The sequence below is a fragment of the Rhinoraja longicauda genome, chromosome 38, assembly GCF_053455715.1.
Source record: "Rhinoraja longicauda isolate Sanriku21f chromosome 38, sRhiLon1.1, whole genome shotgun sequence".
NCBI lineage: Eukaryota > Metazoa > Chordata > Chondrichthyes > Rajiformes > Arhynchobatidae > Rhinoraja > Rhinoraja longicauda.
The window spans coordinates 7,714,185-7,735,595 of NC_135990.1; the positions used below are offsets into that span (position 1 = coordinate 7,714,185).

Sequence of the window (21,411 nt, forward strand, 5' to 3'; positions counted from 1 at the left end):
ACCCCAGAACTCCGCATGATGAAGACTCATGCCCGCCAACTTGAAAGACTCCGCAACAAAACAGGTCTCACAATTCACTCCCAAGCCTACAAAGACCACCTGCAGCACTACAAAGATGCGCTCTCCCGCGCCCACTCCACCTACTACTCTCAAATAATTCACTGTGGCTCCGGAAACCCAAAAGCACTCTTCTCTACAATAAACAAACTCCTCAGCCCCCTGGACACCATCTCCCAATCATTCACAGTTGACAAATGCACCACTTTCCTTTCATTCTTCCAAAGCAAAATAGACAGCATCTACAGCACCTTAACCACCAACGCACCTGCTCCCCCTCAAACCACCTGCCCCCCCTTATCCTGTCAACCCCTGCCTCAGTTCTCCCCAGTCTCCACCACCGACCTCTCTGACCTCTTCACAGGAATAAAAACTGCCACCTGCTCTCTGGACCCCATCCCCTCCAGCTTTGTCAAGGCCTGCCTTCCTGCTCTCTCTCCACTTATCACTGCAACAATAAACTCCTCCCTGTCCACTGGCATCGTCCCGCCATCCCTCAAAATCGCTGCTGTCACCCCCATTCTGAAAAAACCTGGTCTCAACCCTGACACCCCAAACAACTTCAGACCAATCTCCAACCTACCCTTTCTGTCCAAAGTTTTGGAACGTGCTGTAGCTTCCCAACTCAAATACCACCTCTCTACCAATAACCTGTATGAAACTTTCCAATCCGGATTCCACTCCAACCACTGTACTGAAACTGCGCTCCTCAAAATCACAAACGACCTTTTCCTCACCTCTGACGCTGGCAACCTCAACATCCTCATCCTACTTGACCTCAGCGCCGCCTTTGACACCATAAATCACTCCATTCTCCTCACCCGACTTGAAACCTCCTTTAACATCACCGGCACAGCCCTATCCTGGTTCAAATCTTACCTCTCTGACAGGCACCAGTTCATCTCCATTAACAACTGTAAATCCCCCACCGCTCCCCTCCCCCAAGGTGTCCCCCAAGGCTCAGTCCTTGGACCCCTCCTCTTCATCCTCTACCTGTTCCCCCTTGGTCAATTAATCCGCCGTCATGGTCTCAACTTCCACTGCTTCGCCGATGATATCCAGCTCCTCATCTCCACCAAGTCAATCTCCACCACCACACACTCTACACTGACAAACTGCATCACTGAAATAAAATCTTGGCTTCAATCAAATTTCCTCAAACTCAACTGCAACAAATCTGAAATCATCATCATTGGTCCAAAAACGCTCACCAAATCCACCCAAAACTTCATCCTCAATATTGATGGTCTCCCAGTATCCACCTCCCCTCACATCCGGAATCTTGGAATCATCTTTGATCAAACCCTCTCCTTCGACAAACACATCAAACACAGCATTCTTCCACCTCAAAAACATTGCCCGTCTCCGTCCATCCCTCTCCTCCACAGCTGCAGAAACCCTCATTCACGCCTTCATCACCTCCCGTCTGGACTACTGCAACAGCCTCCTCTATGGCTCACCCTCAAAAATCATCAGTAAACTTCAATACATTCAAAACTCCGCTGCCCGTCTACTCACCCACTCCCCGATCCGTGACCATATCACCCCCGTCCTTTACAAACTCCACTGGCTCCCCATCCCCCAGAGAATCCAGTACAAAATCCTCCTCATGACCTACAAAGCCCTCCATAACCTGGCCCCATCCTACCTGACTGACCTCCTCCACAGGCACACTCCCACCTGCACCCTCCGCTCTGCTGCTGCCAATCCCCTGTCCCCCCCCCATCCGGACCAAACTCAGATCCTGGGGGGACAGGGCTTTCTCCATCGCTGCTCCCACCCTATGGAACTCACTACCCCAAACCGTCAGAGACTCCTCCTCACTCACCACATTCAAAACATCACTGAAGTCTCACCTGTTCAGCACTGAAGGTCATCTCACCTTCTGTCTCCTTTTTCTGTTCGTTTACTTATTTATCTATTTATTCACTTCTCTATGTTCTAGAAATCCCTGTAAAGCGTCTTTGAGTATTTGAAAAGCGCTATATAAATGTAATGCATTATTATTATTATTATTATTATCATTGGGTGAGTTGTTCTAGCTCTGTTCAGTACGTTTCCACAGAATGCAACTATGAAAGGGAGTCAGAGAAGAAAACAAAAACATTGCACCATTTTATGGTGCTTTTCCAAGAATTAAATTTTGTCCGTTCCGTGTGTGTTTAGAGTTACAAATGAATCCACGTATACTTCTGCTGGGAATGCACGGCATCTCATTATCAATTCTGTAAATGTTGAGATGTGAAGGCAAGCCAGAATACAAACATTTGTCATTTGACTGGAACCTGTGGGTGCTGGTACAATTGTCTCGACTGCTGATTTTGCAAGAATATTCCGCAAAGTAACAAAATTGCATTGCATAAATTCAGAGTGTTTTAATAGTTTCTCTTACCCTCGCGCAAAAGGTCACAATTTTTTACAGACTCAAAATAATTAGAACACTGAAATTTGCCAAATAAATTGGCAGACATTAAATGGAGAGGCAATATTTTTTGTTCAACTAGCAGGGCTTGACTTACTGCATTTACGAGTTTTGTTTGATAGGATACCACAAAATGTGAAATGGATTCTAAAGAAAGCCTGCAGCAGAATGATTTAATGCAGATTTGATGGAGGAAACCAGTCAAAGTGAAAAAAAAGCACTGATACATTATTTTAGCATGCGTTTGTCTTACTGTCAGCCCTTAGCATTGAAAAAATAAAGCTCCAGAAAAATAACGTGCTATGATGTGAACACTTTGCACAACTAATTCATGTCAAAGAGTATCAAACCCTAACTGCGATTTACAATGTTAAAATTTACGATTTTATAATTTTTCTCTCTCCAGCTTTCTCCTCTTTTAATTTATGATTAGACATGGCTGCAGCCGTCCCTCCAGTATTGTACCTAGATGGCTCAGTGCTTAGACAACGAATGTCACCGGAATATACTTCCATATGCACAGAGCAGCCACGCATAAACCCACTCACTCTTATGTTATATCCATAATAACGTGGATAATGATTGGGGATAGGGAAACTTTGTCCGATTTTTCCACATTATCCTCGGAACACGGAGATGCGGCTGCAATCTAGTGATACATCCTAAATCAGAATACACCCGCGATCAAAGTTAAGATTACTCGAAGGGCCGAATGGCCTCCTCCTGCACCTATCGTCTATTGTCTACCCTCGTCTCTCTGGCTCAGCTTCAGATCAGACACATTAATCCTCAAAGGTACTGCAGAAAACTTTTAAAAATCAATAAGTATTTTTGCTAAATCAAAATAAATCAATAAATTTTTAACACCAATAAATATTTTTGGAGATGAAGGTACAGTTTATAGACAATTTTTCCTATGAAAGTTACATGGATTTCAAACAACTGTAATAAATGCTTTTTCTAATATCAACACTCCTCAATTTGTGGAATTTAAAATTCTGCATTATGCAAATCTAAAAAATACTATATTTTTATCTGTGCAGTGAAGAAATTCTGTATATGCAAGATCTATGTATAATCGTAACACAACCCAGCACTTTGTGGGCAACTACTTCATTTTCAACATGCAACTGCATGGATAGATATACTTACTACATTTCAAATCCAACAAAACATTAAAAAAATTAAATTAGTGCGTGCACATCAATTGCAATGTCTGAAAATTACTGGGTCTAGTGTTGGAAATGTAAATGACCTCGGGTACATTCCTATCATAACATTGCTGCAGTTCAAATCAGATAATTCGGGAAAAACAATAGTCATTTGTAAAATTACTGAATGAAACCAGAAAAAAAAACACACCGTGAAAGCTTTGTAGAACACTGGTTGAATGTTCTCTAGATTGAGCTCATACACTCCTGACATGATTTTGCTGCACACTCCAACAACTTGAAACACACTGCAGGCTTCATGCTACACGTAAACCGCAGAATACCAAGGCACTGGAAATGTATCTTTCAAAACCTAAGCAAACTTGTGTTTCTTTCAGTCAAAGGAAGACGTAATTTTATTTTTGTTTATATTTCCGTATCAATATTGCACGGCCTTATAATTTCATGTTATTTGGAAGAAAAATGGAGCTCTTAGAAGTGTTCTTAAATACTGTTATTTTCAACTCCTCTAATTCAGCATCAGAGACCAATCTTTCAGCAACCACGTCCTCCCTCTGGAATTCTTTTCCAAAATCACTTCATTTTTTCACCTTTCCCTTCAACTTCTAAAGTCTCTTAATTACATTTTTTTTAAACCATGACTTTTGGCATTTTCCTCCCAGCCGACCTAATCACAGTGGGTGTCCTTCCTGCCCTTTGTGAAGTGCTCCAAGGCTTTGTCTAAAGGACAGACAGTATGTAAGCACCTGTTAGTCCTTGATGGCCAACAGGTGTTTACATGCTGCCTTGTTACTGATGGATTCTACATAAATCTCTGTCCTACGTGGAACAAGTTCAAACCTCAATGTTATTTGTGTTCCTTATATTGAATAAATCAATGCTATTTTCCTGGTGTGTTCATTCATTGGACTATTCTTACTTCCATAAAACAATAAATATATTCTCTAAAGTGCACTTCTGCTCAGCGAGTAGTCAAGCAATGAGCAGAAGTAGTTTGGGTATTAATAGATGGTAGTGTTGGTGTTCAATTTGTATCCTACAATTAATCAATTATATCACCTGAGAAATAAAGCGTAATAATAACAGCATACAAATGTATAACAAGTACATGATTTCCTGTTTCCTGTATTTAATCAAATCAATTTATTCTTTAAAGATAATTGTTTAACGCTGCCTTATAAAGTGGGAATAAATAATTCCAAATCATAGATTTTTAGTCAATTAATATCACTAGCCAATAATAATTTGCCGCCAGAAGTTAAAGTCTTTTGAAATAGAGAAATAATGTCTCGTTCCCAACGCAGACAATGACTGCTGTTTCTGATCCTGGATGTCTAAAGCAAACATGACTGTCTGAAGAAGGGTCTCAACCTGAAACGTCACCTATTCTTTTTCTCTAGAGATGCTGTCTGACGCACTAAGTTACTCCAGCTCTTTGTGTCCATCCTCGGTGTAAACGTGCATCAGCAGTTCCTTACTACACATGACTGATTAATACTTGCATAATTTTCCCTAATGTAAAATAATAAAACAACCTTTCACTCTCCATCATACACTCATCTCTCATCCCCCTTTTATCCACGTCCCTCCTCCCCTTCCACCTAAATCCCTCCCTCTAGGTTTACATTTCACTCCTTTTCTATATCTGACACCCTTCTGTGTCCTGACACTTACTCCACCCATCTGCCAAGCAACACACCCCCCCCTTCATCTGTATCCTCCTAACATTCGCCTGGCTTTGTCCTGCCCAATCTCTCTTTTCCAGCTTTATCCCCTACTCCATAGGTCTGAAGAAGGGTCACGATCCAAAACATCGCTGGTCCATTCCCTCCACAGATGCCGTCTGACCAGCTGCATCCCTCCAGCACTTTGTGCATTGCCCAAGATTCCAGCATCTGCAGTTCCTCGTGCCTCACACTTTCACACTCATCTCAGAACAGCATCTTTTACTGCAGCAGAGTAAATGTTTACACTTTTACTTAATCAATCCTGCGACTTGACTATGAGAGAAGAGTTAAACTGGGATGATCCAGCATCCGATTGTCCCGAAATCCTGATTTTCTAGCGGGATCCAGACCATGGGCTAGCTGTGTGGCCAGAGGTAGGGTTGGATTCCAGAATACCAGGAGTCAGGAATGTGGTTGGAGCTGGGGTCTAGAGTTTCTATATTTCATGCTGCCTTTAATCGCACCAAGTTAATCAGTAAATGAATGAATAAGTTTATTGGCCCAGTATGTGCATATACAAGGAATGTGCCTTGGTGCTCCGCTCACAAATGACAACACAAACATACAGTTAACAATTAAGAATAAAGCATAAGCACATCAAAACAATAAGGATACACCATTACGGTCTAAACATGTGGGTGAAAATAAGCCAGAGCAAAAACTTTGGTTATTGAGTAGAACTACTACTCATGGAAAAAAAACAGTTTTTATGTCTGGCTGTGGCTGTTAAATGTATTATAATGTGAAATAAAAGTGTTTGGGTATTAATAGGTGCAATATCCAACAGCTTGGAGGTTTTTGCTCATTCTACACTACCAAAGTCCCAAGTGTGACTGATTATCGGAGTTTTATCATTGATGAATTATAGTCATTCGTGATTGTGAAAATAAAAGGGTTAAACATATTTCACATGGTGAACCGGTAACTGGAGGAGGAGAGAGACATCCAACGCAGCAATCAGGATTAAGAAAAAAATAGCAATGGGCGAGATCCCGACCCTACAGAATTCTGATAAAAGTGCGGTACGGTGGCACAGCAGTAGAGTTGCTGCCTTACAGCCCCGGAGACCTGGGTTCGATCCTGACTACGGGCGCTGTCCGTACAAAGTTTTTACGTTCTCCCTGTGACCGCGTAGGTTTTCTCCGAGACCTTTGGTTTCCTCCTACACTCCAAATACTTATAGGTTTGTAGGTTAATTGGCTTGATAAATGTAAAAATTGTCCCTAGTATGTGTAGGTGTAGGATAGTGTTAATATGCGGGAATCGCTGGTCGGCGCGGACTCGGTGGGCCGAAGGGCCTGATTACACGTTGTATTTCTAAACTAAACTATTACTTTCGTTTGTTCTACGAGTTACTCCCAAGACTCAATCCTAATTTTTATTTACAATAATTTGAAAATTCAGTTTACTTCCCAGCTAATATTTACGAAATCTGGTTTACTTTTAACTAAGCCAAATTCTGGAGTTCAATCCGAATGCAACACCACTGAAATAGACAAGTGTACAACGTTAAACTTGAGGAAATGAAATAAAACCTCCCTATACACCTGCAGCTGTGAAACGGATTCAAGAAGTCATCACAGCTATAATCTATTCACACTTGACAATCCTGTCTAAAGTGATAACTGAACAAAACAAACCTAATCCCTGTCTCTGAAACCGACACCCGTCAGTAACAGACCTTCAGATATAAAATGACAAGTCAGCCAGCTGCCCCACTGCTACTGCATGACAATGCAAGCAGTCCGTTAAATGAGGATGGGTGTGGCGATGAATGAGGGCAGAAGCCAGCATCCCTGATGCCTGTTCAGATATGCATTTTCTCATTATAACCTGTCCTTTTATGCAGGACTCGTACAGCATCAGAAGTTCAACGAGCGTATTCAATTGTCATTCAACAGTTTCCAGTACAGATCGGACCTATTGATACCGAAAAAGGAGAGAGAATGAAAAGGGCGGGGGTGGTGAACTCTCATTTTAGCACCACCGAATGAGCACTGCATGGTTACAAGTATTTCTCAGCGTTCTCACCTTTCATGTTGTGGGGTTTCAGCAAATATCACAATTCATCCTTAAGAATTCATAAGGAAAACAGTGAAGTCATGACACCTCGATTCAGACACTAGTGTCAAATCTCAAAGGTTTAGATCAAAGTGCTGGATTATCACATCGAACAGATTAAATACCAGTAAGTCTAAACTTGCAGGCTTGACTTTTCAAACTAATATGGCAAATATTTTCATTAAACTCTTTCACTCAGCAGCAGATTAATAAACCAACTGGCTTTTGACATTTTAAATGACATAGAAAACAGACAAGTTAAAGTGTTAATTTGCTATCATTTGCTATAGCCTAGCATCACTCAACATAGGTGTTAATACTAGAAGTCAAAACGTACTCAGTTTACCTGCTACTGAAACATGCATCCTGGCTTTACTAACTTCACACTCAATCATTCCAATCATCTTAAAACACAGCGCTGGAGGTTCCACCAACACATTGTGTTTTAATGAAGATGCCAGTGTCTGCAGTTTCTTGTGTCTCCATTCCAATCATCTCCTGGCCAGATTACCATCTCCCTTCGTTGTCAAACCTAACCCTGCACAAAACCCAGCTGCCCATATTCTGACCAACACCAAACCCTCTCCATTCTTAATCTCAATTATTGTCAATCCACCATCCCATCATGAATTAAACTCTCATCTTAATATCTTAACAGAGCTGGACATCAAGCATGTGCTCCAGTTTCTGATCCTCTCCCCTCAAATCAAAGACAACCGGCTTTCTTTCAGTACTCTCTTTCACCTTACTTTCACACCTTCTCACCCAATGACAAGGTGAGATTAGAAACTCAGACTCCAGAAGATTGTTGCCCATCTAGGTTATACTAATCTATCATGAATAGTTTACCTAATTTACAACTCCTTTGCAAGAGCTTATGTATTCATATTTCATGTAATGAATCTGGAGCTTTAGTTGAAATTCTAAACATAAGTAATTCTATATATTTTTTGATATCTGAACGTAAAAAGGCTACAGATAATCTTAGCCGCTGTCACAACCAGTATTCAGGCTGAAATAATGGGATCCATTTCAAATGAGGTCAATGGCTTTTATATTTACATAAAGAGTTTGGATATAATTTCCTAGAAAATCAATTATGTATTTTTTACAAAACTTGTTAATATTTACTTCAATGAAAAATAACTTGGTGCATGAACAATTTCTGATCAGCGATTAGTTCCACAAAACAACAACAAAAACATATTAATATCGTGCCTTTAATGAAGGCAGATATTACAAACCACTTCACAAGAGCATCAAAAGAACAATTTACACCAGACCAAATGTTGACACATTAGGTCACATCACTAATGCTCTCTCACAGCTAAGTTTTCAAAGGGGATTTTAGGGTTGAGACAGCTGAAAGCAAGGCTGTCAATCGTAAGGTTCAAAAGTACAGATTTGAAGAATGTAACTTTGCAGGTGGTAATAGAGAAATAACAATGAAAGCTGCATATTATTGTTACAGAAGCGATATTAAATAAAACGAATGAACAGAAACAACACGGTTAAAAATCAAGATTTCCATCATTGCTTCTACCATACCAGACCCATTTTCAGCATATTAGTTGAAAAATAAATGTTTCCTTCAGGAAAAATCATCAGGAAGTTTTGCAATTGACTGAAACTTTCCCTTGTCCAGTTTGAACCAAAAACATGTTACTAGCTTGAATATTATACCATGCAACCATGCAAAATTCAGTCTGTAATAAAAAAGGAACTGCAGATGCTAGTTTACACCAAAGATGGGCACAAAATGTAGGGTCAGGCAGCATCTCGGGAGAAAATGTATAGGTGATGTTTCGGGTGGGGACCCTTCTTCAGACTTTCATATATTTAGTCTATTTAAAATATAGATGATGGTTCACTTAAACAGTAGGAGATGAGCTATGCCATTTTTATGCCTTGGACCAGAATTTATTCTTGTTTGAGAAATTAATGTTCTCCTTCAGCATGTTTTTTCTTACAATACGACTATAAAAATTATACTTGATATTTAAAACTGATGAAGGATTTGAATGAGATCGATTTTTCAAAGAAATTGAAATATAATATTCACTATTCATCCAAAGTATTTTGCCTCTGACACTACAGCACCCCTCAGTACTTCTCAGCTGTGTCTTCTGAGATGAGCTGTTTAAGTTCTGCTGCAGCAGCTGAACCCATAAACGTTTAACGTGGTAAATTATCAGTGATCCTATTAAGGAGAAACAACGTCACCTTTGCTTGCAGAAGAATTTATTTGTGCTCAGCTTGCATTTTCTCAGCTTTGATTGAGTTATGTTGTGGTTTACCCACACTTACAACTTGCACATCTTGGTTTTTCAAATTTTCCTGGATAACCAATTTCTATAAAATCTTCAAGGAAGAAGATACTCTATGCAGGTGTCTAACCTGTTTCTGCACTGTTTATTTTCTCTTTTGCCTTAACTGATGTACTCATGTATGGTTATGATTTGAATGGATAGCTCAAAAAACAAAGTTTTTCACTGCATCTCAGTACAATAATAAACCATGAGCAACTTGCTTCAGTCCTACCTCTGTGGGAAATAAGCATTGAGGAAGGCTGTCATACATTCTTCTTTCATTTTATATGAAAATAACTGCAGATGCTGGTACAAATCGAAGGTATCACAAAATGCTGGAGTAACTCAGCGGGTCAGGCAGCATCTCAGGAGAGAAGGAATGGGTGACGTTTCGGGTCGAGACCCTTCTTCAGACTGATCAGACCAATGTAAATGGTGGCACAGTTTGTAACTTCCCAGGAAATTAAAAATACTAAATACCTTTTAAAGAAAGATTACCAATTCAGTAATGAAATCAAATATCTATTTTTAAATATAATATTCAAGCAGCTGACAAGACAACAGCATCTGCTGATACAGTGCATGAAAAGTACCTTTTCGACCAATCTAAAATATTATATGGCCTAAAATATAAAATAATTAACCTTGAAATTCCTTATGTAGCGATTTCAGGTTATATATGAAGTGATTACTTTATGAGAAACTGAGATAAAATTATATTCCACTGTGCAATAAAAATTAATTTAAAAAATCTTGTGTTCATATTGTACCTTATCATGCCACATCTTACAGTGCTTCAGACAATGAATTACTTTTGTAGTGACCGCTAAGTGGCGAGATGAATATACTACTCTTTTTAATTCATGTATTGTATTAAATATACACATATGGACAGCATCACACTGCGTGTAACTCATTTAATTTAGTCTAAGTTGTCTGATCAATTATATTTTACAAGCTGGGAAAGCAAACGATGGCCATTAATTTAGTTAGGTCATTTTTTTATTCACATGGGAGACATATACGTACATTAATAAGCTAACAAGAAATGCTTCCCTTATCCAATGGGGTAAACATTTTATACAGGGCATTTGGACTTTAAAATACATTTGAACAGGTACATGGATAGGAAAGGTTTAGAGGCCAAATGCGGGTAGGTTGAACTAGCATAGATTGGGCATCTTGGTTGGCATGGGGAATTCGGGCCAAAGGGCCAGTTTCCATGCTGTGCTTTCCATGCTATGTGGTTGCCATCTCTAATCTAGACTACTTGAAACAGCTTTCAAACTTTACCGTTCTGTATTTATGTTGGTGGCTACGTAAGCCAACTCTGCCAAGAAAAGAGTCTACCACATGCAAATGGTTAGTGATGTCTGGTGATCCAAAATTCTGGTGCTGGCATATACTACAGAGCTGTTGAAACCACACGATTATTGGTGACTCATCCGTACCCAAACAAATGTCATCATTCCCTTCTGCCTTTGGCTGAAGTTTCTTATTTGTTGCAAACAATGTCAACTGCTTTCACATCCTTTTAACAAAGTATTTCACACTACCTCGGTACATGTGGCAATAATAAATATAAACATAACTAACCTGCATGAAGAAGAGTCTCGACCCGAAACAACATCTATCCATCTTCTCCAAGAATGTTTGGAGAACTGAAATACTCCAACACTTCGTGCCCTTTTCTTTAACCTGCTAACTATGCATCTTACTAATCCTTTGGTTCATGGTACCTCTGTATATGTATATCCTTTGGTAATGTGGGCATTCCTTTAATAGGGCAATAATTCCTTAATTAATGTGAGACAAGTGTACATAGGGCATCTTGGTCTGCGTGGGAAAGTTGGGCTGAAGGGCTGGTTTTCGTGCTGTATGAGGCTATGACTCTATTAAGCTTTCTTGGCAGTTGTTTATAGCCTCATTTCACTGTCATACAGCAATAAGCAGATCTGCAACAAAGTGCTGATTCCTCTGTCTGCTATTCCTCTATCCCCAGATTGCTAATTAAGCAAAGTTAGCGGCCGTCTTTCCAATCAGCATACTGACAACTCAATCTCAAATAATTCAATGGCTGCAATTCTCATTTCCCATGAACTGAACACCTTGCCAATTCTTGCATTGTATTATTTCTCCCGTCTCCTCAGGAACAAATGCCCTCAGACACGTGGGCATTTGCTGCCATGCAGCACCAAACCTGGAATTTCCATCAGCGCTCCATGGGGAAGTGTGATCCAGATTCATTTACACCTTCACATACAGTCAGACGCTGACAACCCCACCTTACGAGTTGCAAACACAAGCAGAAACTGATTTTTCACCTCTCTTGCTCACCAGCCTGATATCAATTGAAATATCACTGCCATCACCCTTGTTAACATTAATTTAAAGACCAGAAGACAAATTTAGGAATTTCTTTTCAGCTCTTAACATTTAATACACAGGTTATTAAAATAATTGCAATATTGATCAGCTATTTTTGTATTTTTCTTCTCCCATTTGTCGTATTTATCCCATGAAATAATTATCATATCATCATATCATATCATATATATACAGCGCGGAAACAGGCCTTTTCGGCCCACCAAGTCCGCGCCGCCCAGCAATCCCTGCACATTAACACTATCCTACACCCACTAGGGACAATTTTTTACATTTACCCAGTCAATTAACCTACATACCTAACAATTATCTAACTTTATTTTCTAAAGCAATGGTATCATCAACAGAATCAAGGCGGACACAACTTTAGTGGAATGGTTGAACAGTCTTGAGAGGTTAATTGGCCGTTTTCCTTTTTATTTTTCCCATTCTCTTATATTTTACTTGGGGATCGCAAGATGAAACAATATCCTAACTTTTCTATTTCCAGTTTCTGGCCGACCTTCCCGTCCTTTAAATTTTATTCCTACCTTCCCGGCTATGTGACTCTCCAAACCCATAATTGGGTGGCCAGACACAGCTCCGATGGCATCTTTAAATTTGCCGATGATACCACTGTCATTGGAAGAATAATGGATAATGAGGAACCGGAGCTCAGGAGGGGGAATGAAAATTGCATGGAGTGGTTCCAGAACAACAATGATTAATACCAAGGAGCAGATTGTTGACTTCAGGAAGAGGGAGCAGGCATCTGGATTCATTAGCAGACAACGGTGGAGAGAGTCAACAGGTTCAATTTCCAGGGTGTGCACGTGTCTGATTGTCCATCCTGGGCACAGCTATTTGATGCAAAGAACCCTCACTTAACATCTCTACTTCCTTTGAAGAATGATCTCAACCCAAAACGTCACCCATTCCTTCTCTCCAGAGATAAACATAGCACAAAAAGTAAGGAAATTTGTGTTTGGTAGATTATTTCTTTGTTGTAACAATGCTTCTTGGCAATAAATCTTATACCGTTGGAAAGCCTGTTTATTTCCCTTTTAAATGGTGCCACATTTGTAAGGAACATGCATTTGTGGGATGAGCAGCAGAGCTGAGTATATGGGTTGCGCCCATGAAAAATCTGCCAAATCTTCTCTGCCAATGCCAAACAGCTTATTCTGCCATTGACTCTTGTTCGGTGTTGTTTGGTGGATTGGATGATTAAAGTCTGAAGAAACAAGACGTATTGGCAATTTAACAATTTATTCATTTAATAAACAGGAGCCTCAGTAGCGTGTGGAAGAACCATACACAGCCACAACAGCCTGGCACCTCCTCCTCATGCTGGTCACCAGCCTGGTCACACATTGTTGTGGGATGGCATCCCATTCTTCAACCAGCATTTGTCGCAAGTCAGCCAACGTGGTTGTGTTGGTCACTCTGGCACGAACAGCACGCCCAAGCTGATCCCACAAGTGTTCAATGGGGTTGAGGTCAGGACTGCTGGCAGGCCATTCCATCCTCTCCACTCCCAAATTCTGGAGGTAGTCTCTGAGAAACCCTGCTCTGTGGGGGCGAGCATTGTCATCTTGGAGGATAGAGTTCGGTCCCAGACTGTGAAGATATGGGATTGCCACTGGTTGCAGAATCTCATCTCGATATCTCTCTGCAGTGAGATTGCCTCCAATGATGACAAGCCTCGTTTTTCCAGTGAGGAAGATGCCGCCCCACACCATCACACTGCCTCCACCAAAAGATGTTACTCTATCGGTGCAGCAATCAGCATAGCGTTCTCCGCGTCTTCTCCACACTTTGACCCTATGATCCAACTGCCGTAGGCAGAATCTGGACTCATCGCTGAACATAACGTTCCTCCACATGTTCAGGTTCCAGTGCATGTGTTGCCGACACCAGCACAAACGTGCCTGACGGTGAAGGGCAGTTATGGCAGGCCTCCTGGCAGCCCTATGAGACCGGAGATCGGCTGCGTGCAGTCTGTTCCGAATTGTCTGGGTAGAGAGTCGTCGGCCATATCGTCCTGCAAACCTTGACTGCAAATCTGTAGAAGACAGCCTATGGTTCCTAAGTGCTGACAGGGTGAGGAAACGGTCTTCTTCGGGTGTCGTCTTCTTGGGACGCCCACTTCGCGGCCTGTCTCTGACATCCCCCGTTATATGGAACTTGGCCTTCACTTTGGAGATGGCACTAGGACTCACTCCAAATAATGCCACAACTTGGTTTTGCGGAACACCAGCTTGAAGTTGCCCTATCGCACGGGCCCTATCCAGATCAGTCAAACGTGGCATGCCGATTCTTGGAGCAGACACCTACTGACCACTGTAGCAGGGCCCATGCTCACAAATGCTGCCAATCAGGTGCCAATCAGGCACCTGATTGTCAGCACCTGGGGGTACCAGAAGCTCAAAACAAGAGTCAATAGCAACAGCAGAATAAGCTGTTTGGCATTGGCAGAGAAGATTTGGCAAATTTTTCATGGGCGCAACCCATATACTCAGCTCTGCTGCTCATCCCACAAATGCATGTTCCTTACAAATGTGGCACCATTTAAAAGGGAAATAAACAGGCTTTCCAACGGTATAAGATTTATTGCCAAGAAGCATTGGTACAACAAAGAAATAATCTACCAAACACAAATTTCCTTACTTTTTGTGCTATGTTTATATAAGAAAATAACTGCAGATGCTGGTACAAATCGATTTATTCACAAAATGCTGGAGTAACTCAGCAGGTCAGGCACCATCTCGGGAGAGAAGGAATGGGTGACGTTTCGGGTCGAGACCCTTCTTCAGACTGATGTCGGGGGTGGGGGAGAGATGCTGCTTGTCCCGCTGAGTTACCCCAGCATTTTGTGTCCACCCTCTCTACTTCCTCAGAAGTTTGAGAAGATACGGCATATTGCCGAATACTCGATCAAACTTTTACAAGTGTACGATGGAGAACATACTGACTGGCTGCATCACAGCTTAGTTCAGAAATTTGAATGCTCAACAATGAAGGAGGCTGCAGAGAATGGTAGATATTGTCCGGTACATCACAGGTTCTGATCACCCCCTTAACCCCACCACCTTCGAAGGGATGTACATGAAGTGCAGTCTCAAGGTGGCAGTTAACATCAGCAAAGACCCACAACACTCTAGCCATGTTCTTTTTGCTGCTACCTTCGGGAAGAAGGTACAGGAGCCTGAGAACAGTCACCCCCAGGTTCAAGAACAGCTTCTTCCCAAAATAGATGCGTAACCACACCGCACAAACCTCACCACAACCCTACCTCAAGCACATCAACCCCACTAAACCACTATGGACATTGCACAGGTAGACACAAAATGCTGGAGTAACTCAGCAAGAAAGGCAGCATCTCTGGAGAGAAGGAATGGGTCAAGCCCCTTCTTCAGACTGAAGAAGGGTCTCGACCTGAAACATCACCCATTCCTTCTCTGTAGAGATGCTGCCCGTCCCGCTGAGTTACTCCAGCATTTTGTGTCTACCTTCGATTTAAACCAGCATCCGCAGCTCTTTCCTACCCATGGACATTGCACCACTACGGCTGCTCCACATACTTTGCTGGTACAAATCGGAGGTTTTTATTCACAAAATGCTGGAGTAACTCAGCAGGTCAGGTAGCATCTCAGGAGAGAAGGAATGGGTGACGTTTCGGGTCGAGACCCTTCTTCAGACTGATGTCAGGGGGGCGGGACAAAGGAAGGATATAGGTGGAGACAGGAAGATAGAGGGAGATCTGGGAAGGAGGAGGGGACGGGAGGGACAGAGGAACTATCTAAAGTTGGAGAAGTCGATGTTCATACCACTGGGCTGCAAACTGCCCAGGTCCTTCCTTTGCACTCTCATGTTTTAGCTTACTTGGAATAACTGATCATTTATAGTACATTTATTATCGTAGTGGCTACTGCATCTAGTGTGCCTGTAAAGCAGCAGCAAGTAAGAATTTCAAAGTTCTGGTTTATATTAGATGCACATGACTAATAAACACACATCAATCTTCATCTAGAACAAAAACTACATTTATCAAATTAGGCATTAGAGGATTTACTTTACAATGGATGGAATTGGCCCATGGAAGAACTTTTCCATGTTTAATTATATCATTTCTGTCAATTTGAGGATCACCAAATACTGACATAATATAGTAAAAGGAAAAAAGCTCACTATCAACATTTGCAATAAAATTCAAACCAAATTTGATAACTGTTGACTAGACTGAAACACTACATATGTTACATCATTGAGCTGATAACCCTGATTTAAAGCAATATTTCTTGAGGTGGTAATATAAGATATTTGGGAGTAAACCCTCATTATGCCAATTATACTTTATTCTAGTGCTGGATGAAACACTGAGTTGCTCCAGTAAAGACACAATATCAGAGCTAAATGAAAGATGTCTTAAGATTAATGAAGTTTCCCAAATATAGCTGAAACTGCAAACGTAGATCAATAAACAGAAAGCTTTTCCAGAATTTAGTTCAAATGTCCGAGATATTAAATTCAAGGTGAGTCGTGTAGGGAACAATTGAACTGATTTCAGAAGGCTTAAGGTTTAGAAATGACAAGTAACTAACCAGAGTAATAAATGTGTAAATAAATAGCTTACTAGTAAAACTTACCACTTCTTCATCTGACATCTCTCGTCCCTGGATGCTGCTGTTCTCCCGTACAGCTTGCTGGTGCTTTCTTCCCTTGATGTGGCTGAAGAGGTAGACCTCAGAAGTGATCTTTGAAAGAGAAAATGAAAACAGTTAAAGCTCACTGACTCTTCCGAGTTTCTTTCTGATTATGACAGGAATAGCCTCTTCACAAAGGTCACTATCACATCTGAAAAATGGGCAACCTGTCACTTTTCCCACTTTACATCCATCACATACTTACTTTGCAGTTGTTGATGTTTTTAGAAACAGAAGTATGATTAAATACACAAAATGCTGGAGTAACTCAGCAGGTCAGGCAGCATCTTGGGAGAGAAGGAATGGGTGACGTTTCGGGTCGAGACCCTTCGTCACCCATTCCTTCTCCAGTTACTCCAGCATTTTGTGAATAAATACCTTCGATTTGTACCAGCATCTGCAGTTATTTTCTTATATATATATATATGATTAAATACAAGTTCCTAACCTCAGTTAGTAACTCGCCTATCGCCATCTCTCAATCATTTCTGATTGCCCAACTCATTTTTTGTTGAATTAAGGATTCAAATATTACACAAACTATAAGTAGTCAAAACTTCCCTCAAACCTTTACCTTTAGACAAACTTTGTTACATTTGTCCATTTCACCGCAGTAAGAAAAATGCGTAATTAATTTAATTACAAATCTTGAAGTTTCAACTCCATTCTTTTAAACCCTCCTCATTTTACAAAGGAAATAAGATCAATGCTTCAAATTGGGAATTAAGGCCATAAGACCATATGACATAGAAATAGAATTAGGCCATTCAGCCCATCAAGTCTGCTCCACCATTCAATCATGGCTGATCTATTTTCCCTCTCAACCTTATTTAGTTGAGTTTAGAGATACAGCGTGGAAATAGGCCCTTCAAGCCCTTACTTTTATACCAAGCCAATTAACATACAAACCTGTACGTCTTTGGAGTGTGGTAGGAAATCAAAGATCTCAGAGAAAACCCGCACGATCACGAGGAAATATACAAACTTCATACAGACAGCACCCGTAGTCAGGATCAAACCCGCAGTCTCTGGCGCAGAAGGACCTGTAAGGCAGCAACTCTACTGCTGCGCCACCGTGCCGCCCTATTCTCCTGCCTTCTCCCTAGAACCTTCGATGCCCTTACTAATCAAGAATCTATCAATCTCCGCTTTACAAATACCCTATCATTTGGCCTCCAAAAGCTGTCTGTGGCAATGAATTCCAGATTCACCACCCTTCAAACATGTCTTCAAACATCATCCACCTGTCAAAGATAATTCATTGTTACAGTATTTCTTTACGCAGTTTAAAAAAAAATAAAACAATATCCACTATTTGAACCTACCAACACATTGCAGAGTGAACAGTGCTTTTTCCGTTCATAAGGAATTAGTTTGGGGGTGTAGTCAGGATTAGAATGCCTCCCACTGCTGAGCTCAGCTGCTTTTTCTTTTCGTTGTTCTATCTGCTCCATGTGCCTCCGACTGCTTTCATCATGCTGAATAAAAGACAAAACAGGTCACCGACTACAAACAGCACAACAGTTTGCGGTTTTGATTAAATTTAAACTCCAGTACTTTCTTGGAAGTTATTAGCTTGCTAAATCAGAAGCATTTATTTGGTTCTGTATCTGGTTTACATGATACACAAATCAATCTGCGTTTCATTGAAAAAGATCTGATCTGTACCATTAAGGAAGTGTTGTATAAAATCCAATCTAATTAGTTAGAAAGTCAAATAGGACTTTTTGCCTAGTAGCAGGCCCTTTGGCCATTAAACCCTTGCAAACTTTACTGCCTATCTACACAAATCCTATTTACCTACATTAGGTTGTATTCCTTAATGTCCATTCAAGTGGTCGTCTAAATGCTTTTTAAACATTGTAACTATCACCTCCTCTGGCAGCGAGTTCCAGAAATGAACACTCTAAAAAAATACTTTCACCTCAAATCCGCTTCAAAACTAATTCTTCTCACTTAATCCCATGCCCTCTTGTTTTGGATATCCTCACCATGGTAAAAAGATTCTGACTATCGATCGAATATATGTCTTTCATAATTTTATACACCTCTTTCAGGAGAGATTTCAACCTAACTTTCTCCAAGATAAACAAGCACAGACTATCCAATTTCTCCCATAATTAATGCCTTCCAATTCCAGGCAACATGCTCGTGAATCTCCTCCACACTCTCTCCAGTGCAACCAAGTCCTTCTGTTCATCAATATTCCTCAATAACCTATAATTTACTCTATATGTCCTGTTCCATTTGACTGTCCAAATGCATCAACTCTCACTTGTTGGGATTAAATTCCACCTGAAGGAGATTTATGTACAATAGAAACATATTTATACATCCACTTAAACCATATTAGAGGTAGTAATTAAAAAAATTGCAAAGTGTTTTTTTTTGTCTCATTGAAAAGATTCAAACTGGTATTCACTGTGAATATGTGATATTGATAAGAATTGGTTAGGGTTTTCTTAATTACCTTATGTGGAAAAATAATCTGCGCAACGGCTCTACCATGAGATTCCTAAATTTATTTCAGGATTTCATGAGAAATAAACAATGGCTGTGCAAAAATGTAACGGTACACATTGGACTATCTCCTGTGAATAACATGGAACTGACAGCTAGTCAGGATCAGGATACTGAAGTGCGAGTGCTAAAAACAAATTAATTAAGAAGGTTACGCTGGACTTTAATCTATGGCAAGTTCCGATCTTGGAAATAAATGCCACATGGCATATTTCTTGCACAATAACGCAGATACAGTTTTTGTCAGCAAGCACCTTGATATTACATACTGCATACCCTTTTTCAGGATTGCCACTGAGAAGCAAGTCTCAAACCTCAAGTCCTTAATATCTGGTGATTGCACACTAATCAAACAAGAGCTATAATGCTTGCAAACCTTGTATATGAATGATTGTGAAGATCAACAACGATTACTCCATTATGTCATACCTTCAGCTGTATTTTTTTCTGTAGTTCCTCCATAGCTTCTTGTTGTGCTGCGCTGAGTGCCGCTAATCTCTCCTCTCGCTCCCTGCCAAAGGAGTAGCAATCATCAGGAAATAAGCCAGTATGGAGGAAAAGCGACAGGATATAGTGTTTGATTTTTTTTCCCCTAATTGCTATTGTGGGAAGATATGGGGAGGCTTAGTTTTCAGAGGAGCGAGATTTAAACGAGTCACAAAGAGTGAAAATGTATGCCTTTTCGTGTGTTCTGTTATCTAATCATCCTCCACCTTCTTTGAGAATAAGCACACAAGGACCACACTGCCCCACAGTACTGAATATATGTAAATATACAAAATATTTCAAAATAGGGTGCATTTATGGTTACTTTTGTGGGGATCTAGGATTATAAACGTTTAAACATTTGCGCGATAGTCCGATGGACTAAGGTACTATGGCAAAGTGGCATCATCACTAAACCTGCCCCACCATCCACAGCTTCCAGCAACCATAACTGAATTGCAGTCTGGCTCAGAGGAACAGGTCATCCATGTTCCCTGTTTCAGAGTTTAGTTTAGTTCAGAGATACAGAGCGGAAACATGCCCTTTGGCCCACCGAGTCTGCACCCCCAGCGAATCCAGCACATTAACACCATCCTACACTGGGGACAATTTTTACCAAGCCAATTAACCTACAAACCTGTACGTCTTTGGAGTGCGGGAGGAAACGGAGGTTCTCTGGGAAAATCCACGCAGATTATGGCGAGAACATACAAACCCCATAGCCAGGATCAAACCAGGGTCTCTGGCGCTGCAAGTGCTGTAAGGCAACAACTCTACCTCTGAGCCACTGTGTCGCCAAAGGAACTAACTAATCTCCTGACCCACATGTTGCTGCCAGTGAGGCCAACTTATTCTCATCTGGAATATTTTGCTCAGGAGCTGTTCATGTTAAACTAATTGGCCGTAGAATCAGTTTGTGAAGTTTGCCAACCTGGCCCTTTCACGAGCAGCATCTTCTCTTGCTCTCTCTTTCTCTTGTCGTTGTTGTTCAACTCGTGCCTCCTGTTCCCTCCGTTTCAACAACAGTTCCTCCACACGAGCCTGACGTTCTGCCTCCAGTGCTCGTTTGCGTTCCTGCATTCAGACACATTTGTATTCAGATTTTATTTTATCATCTAAAGCAGTCATAACACCAACAAAAAAAATATACTACATATAACAAATTTCCAATATTTATATGCTTTTGCCATACAAGTTCTTTAGAAAGTACGTTTCAACACTAGTTTTCTCTCCTTGGGGGTAGAGAACATCCCTTTGTGCATCAGATATTATCGGGTCTTTAACTTCCACAGAAACCTCATTGCCTTATTTATCTGTGGGGCATCACCTGCACAGCCTCATCTCGTGCTTGCTTCTCTTCTTGCCGACGATGCCTTTCTTCCTGCAATTCATTCAGCCGCTGTTCATACTCTTTTACTTTTGCAAGAACGTCGTGACGCTTGTTCTGCGCTTCCAGTGTGTTGATGAAAGCAATTTCATGAACCTGAAAAGGGGAAAACACATGTGTAGAAAGGAACTGCAGGTGCTGGTTTAAACCGAAGATAGGCGCAAAAAGCTGGAGTAACCCAGCGGGACAGGCAGCATCTC

At 40.9% G+C, this 21,411-nt stretch overlaps 1 protein-coding gene across 2 annotated transcripts in view; it reads right to left on the minus strand.

The window, feature by feature from the left end:
* Window positions 1-21,411, minus strand: part of scaper (S-phase cyclin A-associated protein in the ER) — a 276,817-nt gene that overhangs the window by 160,460 nt on the left and 94,946 nt on the right. For both annotated transcript variants that reach the window (XM_078430095.1, XM_078430096.1), the window contains 5 exons: window positions 21,152-21,307; window positions 20,756-20,898; window positions 19,768-19,849; window positions 18,144-18,296; window positions 16,762-16,869 (listed from right to left, as the gene is read on the minus strand). In XM_078430095.1, coding sequence (XP_078286221.1) covers window positions 16,762-16,869; window positions 18,144-18,296; window positions 19,768-19,849; window positions 20,756-20,898; window positions 21,152-21,307 — 642 coding nt within the window. The remainder of the gene's footprint in view (window positions 1-16,761; window positions 16,870-18,143; window positions 18,297-19,767; window positions 19,850-20,755; window positions 20,899-21,151; window positions 21,308-21,411) is intronic.